This window comes from Oncorhynchus tshawytscha, linkage group LG12 (assembly GCF_018296145.1).
Source record: "Oncorhynchus tshawytscha isolate Ot180627B linkage group LG12, Otsh_v2.0, whole genome shotgun sequence".
Lineage (NCBI taxonomy): Eukaryota > Metazoa > Chordata > Actinopteri > Salmoniformes > Salmonidae > Oncorhynchus > Oncorhynchus tshawytscha.
This window is the reverse complement of record NC_056440.1, coordinates 24,045,693-24,065,264: the sequence shown is the minus strand read 5'-3', so window position 1 is coordinate 24,065,264 and position 19,572 is coordinate 24,045,693. Positions and strand designations below refer to the sequence as shown.

The window sequence follows — 19,572 nt, the reverse complement described above, 5'->3', positions numbered from 1 at the left end:
TTGCTCTCTCCCCTGTCTGTCTCTCTCCCTGTCTCTCTCTGTCTCTCTCTCTCTGACCTCTCCTCTCTCTGTCTGTCTCTCTCTATACCTGTCTCTCTCTCTCTCTCTCTCTCTGACCTCTCACTCTCTCCCTGTCTGTCTCCTCTCTATACCAGTCTCTCTCTCTCTCTCTCTCTGACCAATTGCTCTCTCCCTGTCTGTCTCCTCTCTATACCTGTCTCTCTCTCTCTCTCTCTCTCTCTCTCTCTCTCTCTCTCTCTCTGACCTCTCACTCTCTCCCTGTCTGTCTCCTCTCTATACTGTCTCTCTCTCTGACCTCTGTCTGTCTCCTCTCTATACCTGTCTCTCTCTCTCTCTCTCTGACCTCTCACTCTCTCCCTGTCTGTCTCCTCTCTATACCTGTCTCTCTCTCTATGACCTATTTCTCTCTCCCTGTCTGTCTCCTCTCTATACCTCTGTCTCTCTCTCTCTCTCTGACCTCTCACTCTCTCCCTGTCTGTCTCCTCTCTATACCAGTCTCTCTCTCTCTCTCTGACCTATTGCTCTCTCCTGTCTGTCTCCTCTCTATACCTGTCTCTCTCTCTCTGACCTATTGCTCTCTCCCTGTCTGTCTCCTCTCTATACCTGTCTCTCTCTCTCTCTCTCTCTCTGACCTCTCACTCTCTCCCTGTCTGTCTCCTCTCTATACCTGTTTCTCTCTCTCTCTCTCTCTCTGACCTATTGTGCTCTCCCTGTCTGTCTCCTCTCTATACCTGTCTCTCTCTCTCTCTCTGACCTCTCACTCTCTCCCTGTCTGTCTCCTCTCTATACCTGTCTCTCTCTCTCTCTCTGACCTATTGCTCTCGCCCTGTCTGTCTCCTCTCTATACCTGTCTCTCTCTCTCTCTCTCTGACCTATTGCGCTCTCCCTGTCTGTCTCCTCTCTATACCTGTCTCTCTCTCTCTCTCTCTATCTCTCTCTCTCTCTCTCTCTGACCTCTCACTCTCTCCCTGTCTGTCTCCTCTCTATACCTGTCTCTCTCTCTCTCTCTCTCTGACCTATTGCGCTCTCCCTGTCTGTCTCCTCTCTATACCTGTCTCTCTCTCTCTCTCTCTCTCTCTCTCTCTCTCTCTCTCTGACCTGTTGCTCTCTCCCTGTCTGTCTCCTCTCTATACCTGTCTCTCTCTCTCTCTCTGACCTATTGCTCTCTCCCTGTCTGTCTCCTCTCTATACCTGTCTCTCTCTCTCTCTCTCTCTCTGACCTCTCACTCTCTCCCTGTCTGTCTCCTCTCTATACCAGTCTCTCTCTCTCTCTCTCTGACCTATTGCGCTCTCCCTGTCTGTCTCCTCTCTATACCTGTCTCTCTCTCTCTGACCTCTCACTCTCTCCCTGTCTGTCTCCTCTCTATACCAGTCTCTCTCTCTCTGACCTATTGCTCTCTCCCTGTCTGTCTCCTCTCTATACCTCTCTCTCTCTCTCTCTCTCTGACCTCTCACTCTCTCCCTGTCTGTTTCCACTCTATACCTGTCTCTCTCTCTCTCTCTCTCTCTCTGACCTATTGCTCTCACCCTGTCTGTCTCCTCTCTATACCTCTCTCTCTCTCTCTCTCTCTCTCTCTCTGACCTATTGCTATCTCCCTGTCTGTTTCCACTCTCTCTCCTTATCTCTGTTGATATTGAACACAGTGTCTTACCCTGTCTTGATCATTCTCATCAACCCTCTCCCCAACCTCTAAGTCTCTCTCTCTCTTTCCCTCTGGTACATACAGTAATGCATCTCTGTTTATAGCTGCTGCTCATTAGCTGGGGCCTAGGTGAAGGCTAACTCAACAGTGTGTAATATCACAAACCCCAGGGCTTTCCTGTGTACCCTCCTCCCCTTTCCCCCTCTTTCTCTGTCCCCTCTCTACCTCTCTCTTTCTCTCCCAGTCTCCATCTCTAGCTGTCTCTTCCTCCCCCTCTCTATCTCTCTCTTCCTCTGCCGCTATATCTTTCTCTTCCTCCCCCTCTCTATCTCTCTCTTCCTCTGCCGCTATATCTTTCTCTTCCTCCCCCCCTCTATCTCTCTTTCCTCTGCCGCTATATCTTTCTCTTCCTCCCCCTCTCTATCTCTCTCTTCCTCTGCAGCTATATCTTTCTCTTCCTCCCCTCTCTCTCTCTCTTCCTCTGCCGCTATATCTTTCTCTTCCTCCCCTCTCTATCTTTCTCTTCCTCCCCCTCTCTCTCTCTCTTCCTCTGCTGTAATATCTTTCTCTTCCTCCTATCTTTCTCTTCCTCCCCCTCTCTATCTCTCTCTTCCTCTGCCGCTATATCTTTCTCTTCCTCCCCCTCTCTATCTCTCTCTTCCTCTGGTGCTATATCTTTCTCTTCCTCCCCCTCTCTATCTCTCTCTTCCTCTGCCGCTATATCTTTCTCTTCCTCGCCCTCTCTATCTCTCTCTTCCTCGCCCTCTCTATCTCTCTCTTCCTCTGCCGATATATCTTTCTCTTCCTCGCCCTCTCTATCTCTCTCTTCCTCGCCCTCTCTATCTCTCTCTTCCTCTGCCGCTATATCTTTCTCTTCTTCGCCCTCTCTATCTCTCTCTTCCTCTGCCGCTATATCTTTCTCTTCCTCCCCCTCTCTATCTCTCTCTTCCTCTGCCGCTATATCTTTCTCTTCCTCCCCCTCTCTATCAATTCAATTTCAATATAAGGGGCTTTATTGGTATGGGAAACATATGTTCACATTGCCAAAGCTAGTGAAATAGATAATAAACAAAAGTGAAATAAATAATAAAAAATTAACAGTAAACATTACACTCACAAAAGTTCTAAAGAATAAAGACATGTAACATGTCACATTATGTATAATGTTGTAATGATGTGCAAATAGTTAAAGTACAAAAGGAAAATAAATAAATAAATACAAGTTGTATTTACAATGGTGTTTGTTCTTCACTGTTTGCCCTTTTCTTGTGGCAACAGGTCACAAATACTGCTGCAGTGATGGCACACTGTGGTATTTCACCCAGTAGATATGGGAGTTTATCAAAATCGGGTTTGTTTTTGAAGTCTTTGTGGGTCTGTGTAATCTGAGGGAAATATGTGTCTCTAATATGGTCATACATTTGGCAGGAGGTTAGGAAGTGCAGCTCAGTTTCCACCTCATTTCGTGGGCAGTGAGCACATAGCCTGTCTTCTCTTGAGAGCCAGGCCTGCCTTTTCAGCCTTTCTCAATAGCAAGGCCATGCTCACTGAGTCTCTTTCCCCCTCTATCTCTGTCCCCTCTCTACCTCTCTCTTTCTCTCCCAGTCTCCATCTCTAGCTGTCTCTTCCTCCCCCTCTCTATCTCTCTTCCTCTGCTATATCTTTCTCTTCCTCCCCCTCTCTATCTCTCTCTTCCTCTGCCGCTATATCTTTCTCTTCCTCCCCCTCTCTATCTCTCTCTTCCTCTGCCGCTATATCTTTCTTCCTCCCCTTTTTTCTTCCTCCCCCTCTCTATCTCTCTCTTCCTCTGCCGCTATATCTTTCTCTTCCTCCCCTCTCTATCTCTCTTTCCTCTGCCGCTATATCTTTCTCTTCCTCCCCCTCTCTATCTCTCTTTCCTCTGCCGCTATATCTTTCTCTTCCTCCCCTCTCTATCTTTCTCTTCCTCCCCTCTCTATCTCTCTCTTCCTCTGCCGCTATAGCTTTCTCTTCCTCGCCCTCTCTATCTCTCTCTTCCTCGCCCTCTCTATCTCTCTTCCTCTGCCGATATATCTTTCTCTTCCTCCCCCTCTCTATCTCTCTATTCCTCCCTCTCTATCTCTCTCTTCCTCGCCCTCTCTATCTCTCTCTTCCTCGCCCTCTCTATCTCTCTCTTCCTCTGCCGCTATATCTTCTTTCCTCCCCCTCTCTATCTCTCTCTTCCCCCCCTCTCTATCTCTCTCTTCCTCCCCCTCTCTATCTTTCTCTTCCTCGCCCTCTCTCTCTCTCTTCCTCCCCTCTCTCTCTTTTCCTCTGCCGCTATATCTTTCTCTTCCTCGCCCTCTCTATCTCTTCCTCCTCTGCCGCTATATCTTTCTCTTCCTCCCCTCTCTATCTCTCTCTTCCTCCCCCTCTATTCTCTCTTCCTCCCCCTCTCTATCTTTCTCTTCCTCCCCCTCTCTATCTCTCTCTTCCTCTGCCGATATATCTTTCTCTTCCTCCCCCTCTCTCTTCTCTTCTTCCCCCTCTCTCTCTCTCTCTTCCTCCCCCTCTCTCTCTCTCTCTTCCTCCCCTCTCTATCTTTCTCTTCCTCGCCCTCTCTATCTCTCTTCCTCCCCCTCTCTATCTCTCTCTTCCTCTGCCGCTATATCTTTCTCTTCCTCCCCCTCTCTATCTCTCTCTTCCTCTGCCGCTATATCTTTCTCTTCCTCCCCCTCTCTATCAATTCAATTTCAATATAAGGGGCTTTATTGGTATGGGAAACATATGTTCACATTGCCAAAGCTAGTGAAATAGATAATAAACAAAAGTGAAATAAATAATAAAAAATTAACAGTAAACATTACACTCACAAAAGTTCCAAAAGAATAAAGACATGTAACATGTCACATTATGTATAATGTTGTAATGATGTGCAAATAGTTAAAGTACAAAAAGGAAAATAAATAAATAAATAAATACAAGTTGTATTTACAATGGTGTTTGTTCTTCACTGTTTGCCCTTTTCTTGTGGCAACAGGTCACAAATATTGCTGCAGTGATGGCACACTGTGGTATTTCACCCAGTAGATATGGGAGTTTATCAAAATCGGGTTTGTTTTTGAAGTCTTTGTGGGTCTGTGTAATCTGAGGGAAATATGTGTCTCTAATATGGTCATACATTTGGCAGGAGGTTAGGAAGTGCAGCTCAGTTTCCACCTCATTTCGTGGGCAGTGAGCACATAGCCTGTCTTCTCTTGAGAGCCAGGCCTGCCTTTTTCAGCCTTTCTCAATAGCAAGGCTATGCTCACTGAGTCTCTTTCCCCCTCTATCTCTGTCCCCTCTCTACCTCTCTCTTTCTCTCCCAGTCTCCATCTCTAGCTGTCTCTTCCTCCCCCTCTCTATCTCTCTCTTCCTCTGCCGCTATATCTTTCTCTTCCTCCCCCTCTCTATCTCTCTCTTCCTCTGCCGCTATATCTTTCTCTTCCTCCCTCTCTATCTCTCTCTTCCTCTGCCGCTATATCTTTCTCTTCCTCCCCCCTCTTTTTCTTCCTCCCCCTCTCTATCTCTCTCTCCTCTGCCGCTATATCTTTCTCTTCCTCCCCTCTCTATCTCTCTCTTCCTCTGCCGCTATATCTTTCTCTTCCTCCCCTCTCTATCTCTCTCTTCCTCTGCCGCTATATCTTTCTCTTCCTCCCCCTCTCTATCTTTCTTTCCTCCCCTCTCTATCTCTCTCTTCCTCTGCCGCTATAGCTTTCTCTTCCTCGCCCTCTCTATCTCTCTCTTCCTCGCCCTCTCTATCTCTCTTCCTCTGCCGATATATCTTTCTCTTCCTCCCCTCTCTATCTCTCTATTCCTCTCTATCTCTCTATTCCTCCCTCTCTATCTCTCTTTCCTCGCCCTCTTATCTCTCTCTTCCTCCCCTCTCTATCTCTCTCTTCCTCTGCCGCTATATCTTTCTCTTCCTCCCCCTCTCTATCTCTCTCTTCCTCCCCCTCTCTATCTCTCTCTTCCTCGCCCTCTCTATCTCTCTCTTCCTCCCCCTCTCTATCTCTCTCTTCCTCTGCCGCTATATCTTTCTCTTCCTCCCCTCTCTATCTCTCTCTTCCTCTGCCGCTATATCTTTCTCTTCCTCCCCCTCTCTCTCTCTCTTCCTCTGCCACTATATCTTTCTCTTCCTCCCCCTCTCTATCTCTCTCTTCCTCTGCCGCTATATCTTTCTCTTCCTCCCCCTCTCTATCTTTCTCTTCCTCCCCCTCTCTATCTCTCTCTCCTCTGCCGATATATCTTTCTCTTCCTCCCCCTCTCTATCTCTCTCTTCCTCTGCCGATATATCTTTCTCTTCCTCCCCTCTCTATCTTTCTCTTCCTCCCCCTCTCTATCTCTCTCTTCCTCCCCCTCTCTCTCTCTCTTCCTCTGCCGCTATATCTTTCTCTTCCTCGCCCTCTCTATCTCTCTCTTCCTCTGTCGCTATATCTTTCTCTTCCTCCCCCTCTCTATCTTTCTCTTCTCCCCCTCTCTATCTTTCTCTTCCTCCCCCTCTCTATCTCTCTCTTCCTCCCCCTCTCTCTCTCTCTTCCTCTGCCGCTATATCTTTCTCTTCCTCGCCCTCTCTATCTCTCTCTTCCTCTGCCGCTATATCTTTCTCTTCCTCCCCCTCTCTATCTTTCTCTTCCTCCCCCTCTCTATCTTTCTCTTCCTCCCCTCTCTATCTCTCTCTTCCTCCCCCTCTCTATTTCTCTCTTCCTCCCCCTCTCTATCTTTCTCTTCCTCGCCCTCTCTATCTCTCTCTTCCTCGCCCTCTATATCTCTCTTCCTCTGCCGCTATATCTTTCTCTTCCTCCCCCTCTCTATCAATTCAATTTCAATATAAGGGGCTTTATTGGTATGGGAAACATATGTTCACATTGCCAAAGCTAGTGAAATAGATAATAAACAAAAGTGAAATAAATAATAAAAAATTAACAATAAACATTACACTCACAAAAGTTCCAAAAGAATAAAGACATTTAACATGTCACATTATGTATAATGTTGTAATGATGTGCAAATAGTTAAAGTACAAAAAGGAAAATAAATAAATAAATAAATACAAGTTGTATTTACAATGGTGTTTGTTCTTCACTGTTTGCCCTTTTCTTGTGGCAACAGGTCACAAATATTGCTGCAGTGATGGCACGCTGTGGTATTTCACCCAGTAGATATGGGAGTTTATCAAAATCGGGTTTGTTTTTGAAGTCTTTGTGGGTCTGTGTAATCTGAGGGAAATATGTGTCTCTAATATGGTCATACATTTGGCAGGAGGTTAGGAAGTGCAGCTCAGTTTCCACCTCATTTCGTGGGCAGTGAGCACATAGCCTGTCTTCTCTTGAGAGCCAGGCCTGCCTTTTTCAGCCTTTCTCAATAGCAAGGCTATGCTCACTGAGTCTCTTTCCCCCTCTATCTCTTTCCCCTCTCTACCTCTCTCTTTCTCTCCCAGTCTCCATCTCTAGCTGTCTCTTCCTCCCCCTCTCTATCTCTCTCTTCCTCTGCCGCTATATCTTTCTCTTCCTCCCCCTCTCTATCTTTCTCTTCCTCCCCCTCTCTATCTCTCTCTTCCTCTGCCGCTATATCTTTCTCTTCCTCCCCCTCTCTATCTCTCTCTTCCTCTGCCGCTATATCTTTCTCTTCTCCCCCTCTCTCTCTCTCTCTTCCTCTGCCACTATATCTTTCTCTTCCCCCCCTCTCTATCTCTCTCTTCCTCTGCCGCTATATCTTTCTCTTCCTCCCCCCTCTCTATCTTTCTCTTCCTCCCCCTCTCTCTCTCTCTTCCTCTGCCGTAATATCTTTCTCTTCCTCCCCTCTCTATCTTTCTCTTCCTCCCCCTCACTATCTCTCTCTTCCTCTGCCGCTATATCTTTCTCTTCCTCCCCCTCTCTATCTTTCTCTTCCTCCCCTCTCTATCTCTCTCTTCCTCTGCCGCTATATCTTTCTCTTCCTCCCCCTCACTATCTCTCTCTTCTTCTCTGCCGCTATATCTTTCTCTTCCTCCCCCTCTCTATCTTTCTCTTCCTCCCCTCTCTATCTCTCTCTTCCTCTGCCGCTATATCTTTCTCTTCCTCCCCCTCTCTATCTCTCTCTTCCTCCCTCTCTATCTCTCTCTTCCTCTGCCGATATATCTTTCTCTTCCTCCCCCTCTCTATCTCTCTCTTCCTCGCCCTCTCTATCTCTCTCTTCCTCTGCCGCTATATCTTTCTCTTCCTCCCCCTCTCTATCTCTCTCTCTCTCTCTCTCTCTCTCTCTCTCTCTCTGACCTCTCACTCTCTCCCTGTCTGTCTCCTCTCTATACCTGTCTCTCTCTCTCTGACCTATTGCTCTCTCCCTGTCTGTTTCCACTCTATACCTGTCTCTCTCTCTCTCTCTCTCTCTGACCTATTGCTCTCTCCCTGTCTGTTTCCACTCTCTCTCCTTATCTCTGTTGATATTGAACACAGTGTCTTACCCTGTCTTGATCATTCTCATCAACCCTCTCCCCAACCTCTAAGTCTCTCTCTCTCTTTCCCTCTGGTACATACAGTAATGCATCTCTGTTTATAGCTGCTGCTCATTAGCTGGGGCCTAGGTGAAGGCTAACTCAACAGTGTGTAATATCACAAACCCCAGGGCTTTCCTGTGTACCCTCCTCCCCTTTCCCCCTCTATCTCTGTCCCCTCTCTACCTCTCTCTTTCTCTCCCAGTCTCCATCTCTAGCTGTCTCTTCCTCCCCCTCTCTATCTCTCTCTTCCTCTGCCGCTATATCTTTCTCTTCCTCCCCCTCTCTATCTCTCTTCCTCTGCCGCTATATCTTTCTCTTCCTCCCCCTCTCTATCTCTCTCTTCCTCTGCCACTATATCTTTCTCTTCCTCCCCCTCTCTATCTTTCTCTTCCTCCCCCTCTCTATCTCTCTCTCTCCTCTGCCGTAATATCTTTCTCTTCCTCCCTATCTTTCTCTTCCTCCCCCTCTCTATCTCTCTCTTCCTCTGCCGCTATATCTTTCTCTTCCTCCCCCTCTCTATCTCTCTCTTCCTCTGCCGATATATCTTTCTCTTCCTCCCCCTCTCTATCTCTCTCTTCCTCCCCGTCTATCTCTCTCTTCCTCCCCCTCTCTATCTCTCTCTTCCTCCCCCTCTCTATCTTTCTCTTCCTCGCCCTCTCTATCTCTCTCTTCCTCTGCCGATATATCTTTCTCTTCCTCCCCCTCTCTCTCTCTCTTCCTCCCCTCTCTATCTCTCTCTTCCTCCCCTCTCTATCTCTCTCTTCCTCCCCCTCTCTATCTTTCTCTTCCTCGCCCTCTCTATCTCTCTCTTCCTCCCCCTCTCTATCTCTCTCTTCCTCTGCCGCTATATCTTTCTCTTCCTCCCCCTCTCTATCTCTCTCTTCCTCTGCCGCTATATCTTTCTCTTCCTCCCCCTCTCTATCAATTCAATTTCAATATAAGGGGCTTTATTGGTATGGGAAACATATGTTCACATTGCCAAAGCTAGTGAAATAGATAATAAACAAAAGTGAAATAAATAATAAAAAATGAACAGTAAACATTACACTCACAAAAGTTCTAAAAGAATAAAGACATGTAACATGTCACATTATGTATAATGTTGTAATGATGTGCAAATAGTTAAAGTACAAAAAGGAAAATAAATAAATAAATACAAGTTGTATTTACAATGGTGTTTGTTCTTCACTGTTTGCCCTTTTCTTGTGGCAACAGGTCACAAATATTGCTGCAGTGATGGCACGCTGTGGTATTTCACCCAGTAGATATGGGAGTTTATCAAAATCGGGTTTGTTTTTGAAGTCTTTGTGGGTCTGTGTAATCTGAGGGAAATATGTGTCTCTAATATGGTCATACATTTGGCAGGAGGTTAGGAAGTGCAGCTCAGTTTCCACCTCATTTCGTGGGCAGTGAGCACATAGCCTGTCTTCTCTTGAGAGCCAGGCCTGCCTTTTTCAGCCTTTCTCAATAGCAAGGCTATGCTCACTGAGTCTCTTTCCCCCTCTCTATCTCTGTCCCCTCTCTACCTCTCTCTTTCTCTCCCAGTCTCCATCTCTAGCTGTCTCTTCCTCCCCCTCTCTATCTCTCTCTTCCTCTGCCGCTATATCTTTCTCTTCCTCCCCCTCTCTATCTCTCTCTTCCTCTGCCGCTATATCTTTCTCTTCCTCCCCCTCTCTATCTCTCTCTTCCTCTGCCGCTATATCTTTCTCTTCCTCCCCCTCTCTATCTCTCTCTTCCTCTGCCGCTATATCTTTCTCTTCCTCCCCCTCTCTCTCTCTCTTCCTCTGCCGCTATATCTTTCTCTTCCTCCCCCTCTCTATCTCTCTCTTCCTCTGCCGTAATATCTTTCTCTTCCTCCCCCTCTCTATCTTTCTCTTCCTCCCCCTCTCTATCTCTCTCTTCCTCTGCCGCTATATCTTTCTCTTCCTCCCCCTCTCTATCAATTCAATTTCAATATAAGGGGCTTTATTGGTATGGGAAACATATGTTCACATTGCCAAAGCTAGTGAAATAGATAATAAACAAAAGTGAAATAAATAATAAAAAATTAACAGTAAACATTACACTCACAAAAGTTCCAAAAGAATAAAGACATTTAACATGTCACATTATGTATAATGTTGTAATGATGTGCAAATAGTTAAAGTACAAAAAGGAAAATAAATAAATAAATACAAGTTGTATTTACAATGGTGTTTGTTCTTCACTGTTTGCCCTTTTCTTGTGGCAACAGGTCACAAATATTGCTGCAGTGATGGCACGCTGTGGTATTTCACCCAGTAGATATGGGAGTTTATCAAAATCGGGTTTGTTTTTGAAGTCTTTGTGGGTCTGTGTAATCTGAGGGAAATATGTGTCTCTAATATGGTCATACATTTGGCAGGAGGTTAGGAAGTGCAGCTCAGTTTCCACCTCATTTCGTGGGCAGTGAGCACATAGCCTGTCTTCTCTTGAGAGCCAGGCCTGCCTTTTTCAGCCTTTCTCAATAGCAAGGCTATGCTCACTGAGTCTCTTTACCTCTCTATCTCTGTCCCCTCTCTACCTCTCTCTTTCTCTCCCAGTCTCCATCTCTAGCCATCTCACTCTACCCCCCCCCGTGCTTTTCAATTGAGATTTTTCAACCTCTCCCTGACCCAGTCTGTACTGCCTACATGTTTCAAGCAGACTACCATAGTCCCTGTGTCCCATATGGCCCCAACAGACCCACAGATGATGCAATCTCTATTGCACTCCACGCTGCCCTTTCCCACTTAGGCAAAAGGAACACCTATGTGAGAATGCTGTTCATTGACTACAGAACTGAATTCAACACAATAGCGCCCTCCAAGCTCATCACTAAGCTAAGCACTCTGGAACTAAACACCTCTCTCTGCAACTGGATCCTGGACTTCCTGACGGGACACCCCCAGGTGGTAAGGGTAGGCAACAACATATCTGCCACGCTCACCCTCAACACAGGAACCCCTCAGGGGTGTGTGCTTAGTCCCCTCCTGTACTCAATGTTTACCCACAACTGCTTGGCTGTGCATGACTCCAACACCATCATTAAGTTTGCAGATGACACGACGGTTGTAGGCCTGATAACAGATGACGATGAGACAGCCTATAGAGAGGAGGTCAGATACCTGGCAATGTGGTGCCAGGACAACAACCCTCCCTCAACATCAGCTCAAAGGAGCTGATCGTGGACTATAGGAAACGGAGGGCTGAGCACGCCCCCATCCACATCGACAGGGCTGAAGTGGAACGGATCAGGAGCTTCAAGTTCCTGGGTGTCCACATCACCAAGGGTCTATCATGGTCCAAACACAACAACACAGTCGTGAAGAGGGCACGACAATGCCTCTTCCCCTTAGGAGGCTGAAAATATTTGGCATGGGCCCTCAGATCCTCAAATATTTATACAGCTGCACCATTGGGAGCATCTTGACTGACTACATCACCACTTGGTATGGCAACAGCTTGGCATCCAACAGCAAGGTGCTACAGAGGGTAGTGTGTATGGCCCAGTAAATCACTGGGGCCAAGCTCCCTGCATCAAGGACCTCTATACCAGGTGGTGTCAGAGGAAGGCCCTAAAAAACGTTCAAGACCCCAACAACCCAAGTCATAGACTGTTCTTTCTGCTACCGCACGACAAGCAGTACCGATGCACCAAAATCTCCAGCTACAATAAATGCGGCCTCAGGATATGTGGTTTCCAGTTTGCCCAAAGCCCAGTACAGTTCCTTGAGGGCCGTTGTGGTGTTGGCTTGAGGGGGACTATACACTGCTGTTACTATAACCAAAGAGAATTCTCTTGGGAGGTAATCGGGTCAACATTTGATTGTGAGATATTCTAGTTCAGGTGAACAAAAGGACTTGAGTTCCTGTACGTTAATCATAAAGCATACACCACACCTTTCTTCTTCCTGGAGAGGTCTTTGTTCCTGTCTGCACGATGTACTGAGAACACTGCTGGCTGTATGGACTGAGACAATATATCCGGAGAGAGTCCTGATTCCGTGAAACAGAGTATGTTACAGTCCCTGATGTCTCTCTGGAAGGAGATCCTCGCCATGAGCTTGTTTACTTTATTGTCCAAGGACTGAACATTAGCGGGTAAAATACATGGAAGTGGTGGATGGTGTGCACGCCTCCCGAGTCGGACTAGAATTCTACTCCAAATATCTCTTCTCCATTGGCGGCATCTTGGAGCAGCCTCTGGGATAAGTTTAATTGCCCTGGATCAGTCGTATTTCTGGCTGTAATTCTGGTAAGTTACCGCCGCTCTGATATCCACAAGTTATTTCTGGCTCTATGTAATAACACAAAATACATTCTGTGCTAATAATGTAAGAAATAACACACACACAAAAAAAATGTGCTGGGACAATAAAAGGTCACTCTAAAATGTGCAGTTTTGTCACACATCACAATGCCACAGAGTTTTGAGGGAGTGTGCAATTGGCATGCTGTCTGCAGGAATGTCCACCAGAGCTGTTGCCTGATAATTGAATGTTAATTCTACCATAAGCTGCCTCCAATGTAATTTTAGGAAATTTGACAGTACATCCAACTGGCCTCATAATCATGTGTAACCACGCTAGCCCAGGACCTCCACATCCGGCTTCTTCACCTGTGGGATCTGAGACCAGCCACCCGGACAGCTGAGGAGTAATTCTATCTTTAATAAACCCCTTTTGTCTGGAAAAACTCATTCTGATTGGCTGGGCCTGGCTCCCCAGTGGGTGGGCCAATGCCCTCCCAGGCACCCCTGCCCAGTCATGTAAAATCAATAGATTAGGGCCTAATGAATTTATTTCAATTGACTGATTACCTTATTAAACTGTAACTAAACTGTAACTTATTAAACTGTTATTAAAATCATTGAAATTGTTGCATGTTGTGTTTATATTTTTGTTCAGTATAATTTAAGAAATCTGTTCCCAAGTATTCCCACATATAATAGAGAGACACGTGATCGTAGACAAATGTAACCAAGGTTTGAAATGATTATGTTTTATTCAAACATTACATCTGTTTGGGATTCTTGCGGTCAATTTGAAGTCTGCAAATGATTTGTAATTATGTTCTGGACCCCCGACCATCAGGTCCATAAAAATCGTTCTACAGCTGAATCTAGTTGATGATCCCTGGTCTAATGGAACAGTATGATGTGAACACTGTATATTTAGAGACACGAAGAAGGAGAGGGACACAACCAGTTGATGTTTTTTTAGCTGCTGTCTGTTCAATCTGCAATCGGACACAGAAGTTTAACTAAGAGCTCCAAAATAATGAGCAAAGGAAAGGCCATTGATGCATCAAATATAGTGTGTGTGTAGGTGTGTAGGTGTGTGTGTGTGTGTGTGTGTGTGTGTGTGTGTGTGAGAACTCTGACCCCTTGGTGAATGTACCGCCCACTAAATGTGTATGCTCACCCACAGGGACCAGCAGAGGTCAGGCCAGTCCAGTCTTGAATCCATTCCAATTCATTTACTTACTGTTTACACATTCAACTCCACAAATGTGTCCCTTTCTCTCCACCACCTCTCTCCCCTCTCTCTCTCTGTCCTTTCCCCCTCTCTCCACCTTTCCCCCACTCATCCCTCACCTGCCACCCTCCCCCCACACCCAACCCAACCCCACCCTCTCCCCGTCTTCTCTCCTCACCTTTGTCTGGTGTTGTCCTGCTGGTGACGATCCATTTGACCAGACAGCTCATCAGGGCTTTGCGTGTGAACCGGGGCTTCTGCCATTTCCCAGACTCCTTCACTCTTCCTGGACTTGGCTCTACCCCGTTGGCATCACCCAACAGGCTGCCATCCACCACCTTACCATCCTCCTACACACAGAGAGAGAGAAAGAGAGAGAGAGGAAGTCATGAAGTTTAATTACAGACCTGTAGGGCACTAGGGAGACAGACAGTGAATGATTATTACTGCAGACACTGACTATACAAAGCATTGGGGCAAAGGTGAAGGAGAGATGTATAGAGAGGAGTGAGTGTGTGTGTGTGTGTGAGTGAGTGAGTGAGTGAGTGAGTGAGTGAGAGAGAGAGAGAGAGAGAGAGAGAGAGAAAGAGAGAAAGAGAGAGAGAGATGGATAGATGGACGGACAGGGTCATCAGATCACAGATTTAATTTGAGAACAGACATATGGGAGGGAACAGAAGGATGGGGGAATTATAGAAAGGAAAGGGGATCAAGAGAGGTCCAAGGGTGTGTCTCCACCACTAAACCTAAAGCATAGCAGAACAACATTATCTCTTTACATAAGGATGTTTCAACAATGTGCTTGAGCGGCCCAAGGGCATTGTAAAAGTCAGTGTGGATGGATGAGAGATCCGATAAGAGTGATACAGCTCATTTCCCTAAACTATCCTAAAACGTCTGTCTCGCCCCCCCCACCCGCATGCACACACACACACGGGATTGGCTAGGTCCCCTTGGTGATCGAGGGAAGGAGATGAAAGAGAGAAGATACAGGAGCTCTGTTTGCTCTCTGCTGTGTGGGAGGGATGCGAGGGATGGCAGGGGGAAAAAACACACAGTGGAGGAGTGTAAACGGCTGTGAGATCCTGGGGGAGTCTGACAACACAGGCACATCCCTCTCTTTATACTGAGAGAGAGAAGAGATAGAGAGAGGATGTAAAGGAGCTTGTTCTTGGAGTTTGTTCTTGGAAGAATTGAAGTCAATTATCCTAATGAATACTGGGCTATCTAAACAGGAGCACAGGACAAATAGAGGTTTAGGGGGGAGTACTGGCAGAGAGGGATGAGAGAGAGGAGGTAGTGGTGGGCTAGAGATAGAGAGAGGGGGATAAGGATGAGGGGAAGAGAATGGTGGAGGAATGTGGGAGAGAAAGGGATGGAGAGAAGACTGGAAAAGGGAGAGGGGTGGAGGGAAAGAAAAACGAAGGAGAGATGTATATGATATCAAATAAATGTTGCATGGCTATTTCTGTGTATTTCACAGGAGCATAAAGTGAGGAAGAAGAGGGTAGAGAGAGGGAGGTAGATAAGGTAGGAGAGAAATGAGGGAGAACAGAACGAGAGAGAGTGTATGTGTGTGTGTGTGTGTGTGTGTGTGTGTTCATGTCACATACATTTCCCATTGCATAATGACCACATAAGAAGATGAAGGAGTGACATATTGTATCCATCCTATTATCTGGCAATATTTTTATCGTTGCCAGATTAAGATTAAAAAGCACGCTCAGGGGGAAGGAAGGAGAACGCTCGGGGGAAAGAGCACGCTCGGGGGAAGGAGCACACTCGGGGGAAGGAGCACGCTCGGGGGAAGGAGAACGCTCGGGGGAAGGAGCACGCTCGGGGGAAGGTGAACGCTCGGGGGAAGGAGAACGCTCGGGGGAAGGAGCACGCTCGGGGGAAGGAGCACGCTCGGGGGAAGGAGAACGCTCGGGGAAAGGAGCACACTCGGGGGAAGGAGCACGCTCGGGGAAGGAGCACGCTCGGGGGAAGGAGCACGCTCGGGGGAAGGAGAACGCTCGGGGGAAGGAGCACGCTGGGGGAAGGAGAACGCTCGGGGGAAGGAGCACGCTCGGGGGAAAGGAGCACGCTCGGGGGAAAGGAGCACGCTGGGGAAAGGAGCACGCTCGGGGAAAGGAGCACGCTCGGGGGAAGGAGAACGCTCGGGGGAAGGAGCACGCTCGGGGGAAGGAGCACGCTCGGGGGAAGGAGCACGCTCGGGGGAAGGAGAACGCTCGGGGAAGGAGCACGCTCAGGGGAAGGAGAACGCTCGGGGGAAAGGAGAACGCTGGGGGAAAGGAGAACGCTCAGGGCAAAGGAGAACGTTCGGGGAAAGGAGAACGCTGGGGGAAGGAGAACGCTCGGGGGAAAGGAGAACGCTCGGGGAAAGGAGAACGCTCGGGGGAAGGAGCACGCTCGGGGAAGGAGCACGCTGGGGGAAGGAGCACGCTCGGGGAAAGGAGCACGCTCGGGGAAAGGAGAACGCTCGGGGGGAAGGAGAACGCTCGGGGGAAGGAGAACGCTCGGGGGGAAGGAGACGCTCGGGGAAGGAGCACGCTCGGGGGAAGGAGAACGCTCGGGGAAGGAGAACGCTTATTATTATTCATACAATAAGGCCAGTCTAATGTTCAAACTCAAACTCAAACACAAACACACACACACACACACACACACACACACACACACCAGGATTCTCTTCTCCTGTTCTCTCTTAATGTTCCAATTGGCTTTGGCCTGGGGCAGCACTTCACTGGATCACTCTGACATCACCACACACACGAGAGTATGCACACATACACACACACACACACACACACACACACACACACACACACACACACACACACACACACACACACACACACACACACACACACACACACACACACACACACACACACACACACACACACACACACACACACACACACACACACACACACACACACACACAGCACATCAGTATACTGCCATTTATTTAATATTAGTCATCATGTCTTTATCATGCAAGACATATGTTGTCATTACAATGCTAATGATTAAAGAGCAGCAGTAAATAACAATAGTGAAGTGTCAATGTGTCAATGTGTCAATGTGCCAATGTGTCAATGTGTCAATGTGCCAATGTGCCAATGTGTCAATGTGCCAATGTGTCAATGTGCCAATGTGTCAATGTGCCAATGTGTCAATGTGTCAATGTGCCAATGTGCCAATGTGTCAATGTGTCAATGTGTCAATGTGCCAATGTGTCAATGTGTCAATGTGTCAATGTGTCAAATGTGTCAATGTGCCAATGTGCCAATGTGTCCAATGTGCCAATGTGCCAATGTGTCAAATGTCAATGTGTCAATGTGTCAATGTGTCAATGTGTCCAATGTGCCAATGTGTCAATGTGTCAATGTGCCAATGTGCCAATGTGCCAATGTGTGCCAATGTGTCAATGTGTCAATGTGCCAATGTGCCAATGTGTCAATGTGCCAATGTGTCAATGTGTCAATGTGCCAATGTGTCAAGGTGTCAATGTGCCAATGTGTCAATGTGCCAATGTGCCAATGTGTCAATGTGCCAATGTGTCAATGTGTCAATGTGCGGTGTCGAGGTAGTTGAGGTAATTATGTACATGCAGGTAGGGTTATTAAAGTGGCTATGTATAGATGATAATAGAGAGTAGCAGCAGTGTGTGTGTGGGGGGGGGGTTGGCAAATACTCTGGGTAGTCATTAGATTAGATGTTCAGGAGTCTTATGGCTTGGGGGTAGAAGCTGTTTAGAAGCCTCTTGGACCTAGACTTGGCGCTCCGGTATCGATTGCCGTGTGGTATCAGAGAGAACAGTCTATGACGAGGGTGGCTGGAGTCTTTGACCATTTTTACACCGCCTGACACTGCCTGTTATAGAGGTCCTGGATGGCAGGAAGCTTGGCCCCGGTGATGTATGGGCCGTACGCACTACCCTCTATAGTGCCTTGCGGTCGGAGGTCAAGCAGTTGCCATACCAGGCCATGATGCAACCAGTGCTCATGCTCTTCTGAGGGAGAGGTTTTGTTGTACCCTCTTCACGACTGTCCTGGTGTGGCTGGGACCATGTTAGTTTGTTGGTGATCTGGACGCCAAGGAACTTGAAGCTCTCAACCTGCTCCACTACAGCCCGTCGATGGGAATGGGGGCGCGCTCGGTCCTCCTTTTCCTGTAGTCCAAAATCATCTCCTTTGTCTTGATCACGTTGAGGGAGAGGTTGTTGTCCTGGCATCACAAGGTCAGGTCTCTGACCTCCTCCAGATAGGCTGTCTCATTGTTGTCGCTGATCAGGCCTACCACTGCTGTGTCATCAGCAATACATTTATTCAGTGTTGTATATAGATATATGTTGCTGTCCTGGGGCTCTGTGGGGTCTGTTTGTGAACAGAGCACCAGGACCAGCTTGCTAAGGGGGCTCTTCTCCAGCTTCATCTCGCTGTAGGTGATGGCTTTGTTATGGATGGTTTCAGAATCACTTCCTTTTAGGTGGTTGTAGAATTTTACGTCTCTTTGCTGGATTTTGATAATTAGCGGGTATCGGCCTAATTCTGCTCTGCATGCATTATTTGTTTTACGTTGTACACTGAGGATATTTTTGTAGAATCCTGCATGCAGTCTCAATTTGGTGTTTGTCCCATTTTGTAAAGGGCAATGGGTTCTATGACTGATTCAAGTATTTCTAGCCAGATCCTAATTGGGATGTCGAATTTAATGTTCATTTTGATGGCATAGAAGGCCCTTCTTGCCTTGTCTCTCAGATGTTCACAGCTTTGTGGAAGTTACCTGTGGTGCTGATGTTTAGGCCAAGGTATGTATAGTTTTTTGTGTGCTCTAGGGCAATGGTGTCTAGATGGAATTTGTATTTGTGGTCCTGGCAACTGGACCTTTTTTGGAACACCATTATTTTGTCTAACTGATATTTACTGTCAGAAACTGTACAGAAAATCTAGATGCTACTGTAGGCCCTCCTTGGTTCTCTCTCTCTCTCTCTCTCTCTCTCTCTCTCTCTCTCTCCATCTCTCTCTCTCTCTCTCTCTCTCTCTCTCTCTCTATCTCTCTCTCTCTCCCCATATCTCTCTCTCTCCATCTCTCTCTCTCCATATCTCTCTCTCTCCATCCATCTCTCTCTCTCTCTCTCTCTCTCTCTCTCTCTCTCTCTCTCTCTCTCTCTCTCTCTCTCTTCAATTCTCATTCATTGAATAGCTTTATTGGCATGGGAAACATATGTTTACATTGCCAAAGCAAGGGAAATAGATAATAAACAAAATATATACAGTGGTGTAATGATGTGCAAATAGTTACAGTCTCTCCCTCTCTCTCTCTTTTCACTACTTCTCCCTGAGAGGAGAGAGATAGAGAGATGAAGGGATGAGGAATAAGAGGAAATGCTGAGTCATTATAGACCCATCACTAATGAAGGAGAGGAGAGCGAGGAGCAGAGGACAGGAGAGAGGGATGAGGAGGGGAGCAGAGGGGAGTGGAGGGGGAGTGATGAGCAGAATAAAGAAGAGAGGGATGAGGAGGGGGATCAGAGGCGAGTGGAGGGGGACTGAGGAGCAGAGGACAGGAGAGAGGGATGAGGAGGGGGATCAGAGGGGAGTGGAGGGGGACTGAGGAGCAGAGGACAGGAGAGAGGGATGAGGAGGGGGAGCAGAGGGAGTGGAGGGGGAGGAGGAAAAAATAAAGAAGAGAGGGATGAGGAGGGGGAGCAGATGGGAGTGGAGGGGGAGTGAGGAGCAGAATAAAGAAGAGAGGGATTAGGAGGGGGACCAGATGGGAGTGGAGGGGGAGTGAGGAGCAGAGGACAGGAGAGAGGGATGAGGAGGGGGAGCAGAGGGGGAGTGGAGGGGGAGTGAGGAGCAGAGGACAGGAGAGAGGGATGAGGAGGGGGAGCAGAGGGGAGTGGAGGGGGAGTGAGGAGCAGAGGACAGGAGAGAGGGATGAGGGG

General features: G+C 47.5%; 1 protein-coding gene across 2 annotated transcripts in view; it reads right to left on the bottom strand.

The window, feature by feature from the left end:
* The window catches only part of LOC112262736 (calsenilin), a 92,171-nt gene that overhangs the window by 51,196 nt on the left and 21,403 nt on the right, over positions 1–19,572 (bottom strand). For both annotated transcript variants that reach the window (XM_042331458.1, XM_042331457.1), the window contains exon 2: positions 13,792–13,963. In XM_042331458.1, coding sequence (XP_042187392.1) covers positions 13,792–13,963 — 172 coding nt within the window. The remainder of the gene's footprint in view (positions 1–13,791; positions 13,964–19,572) is intronic.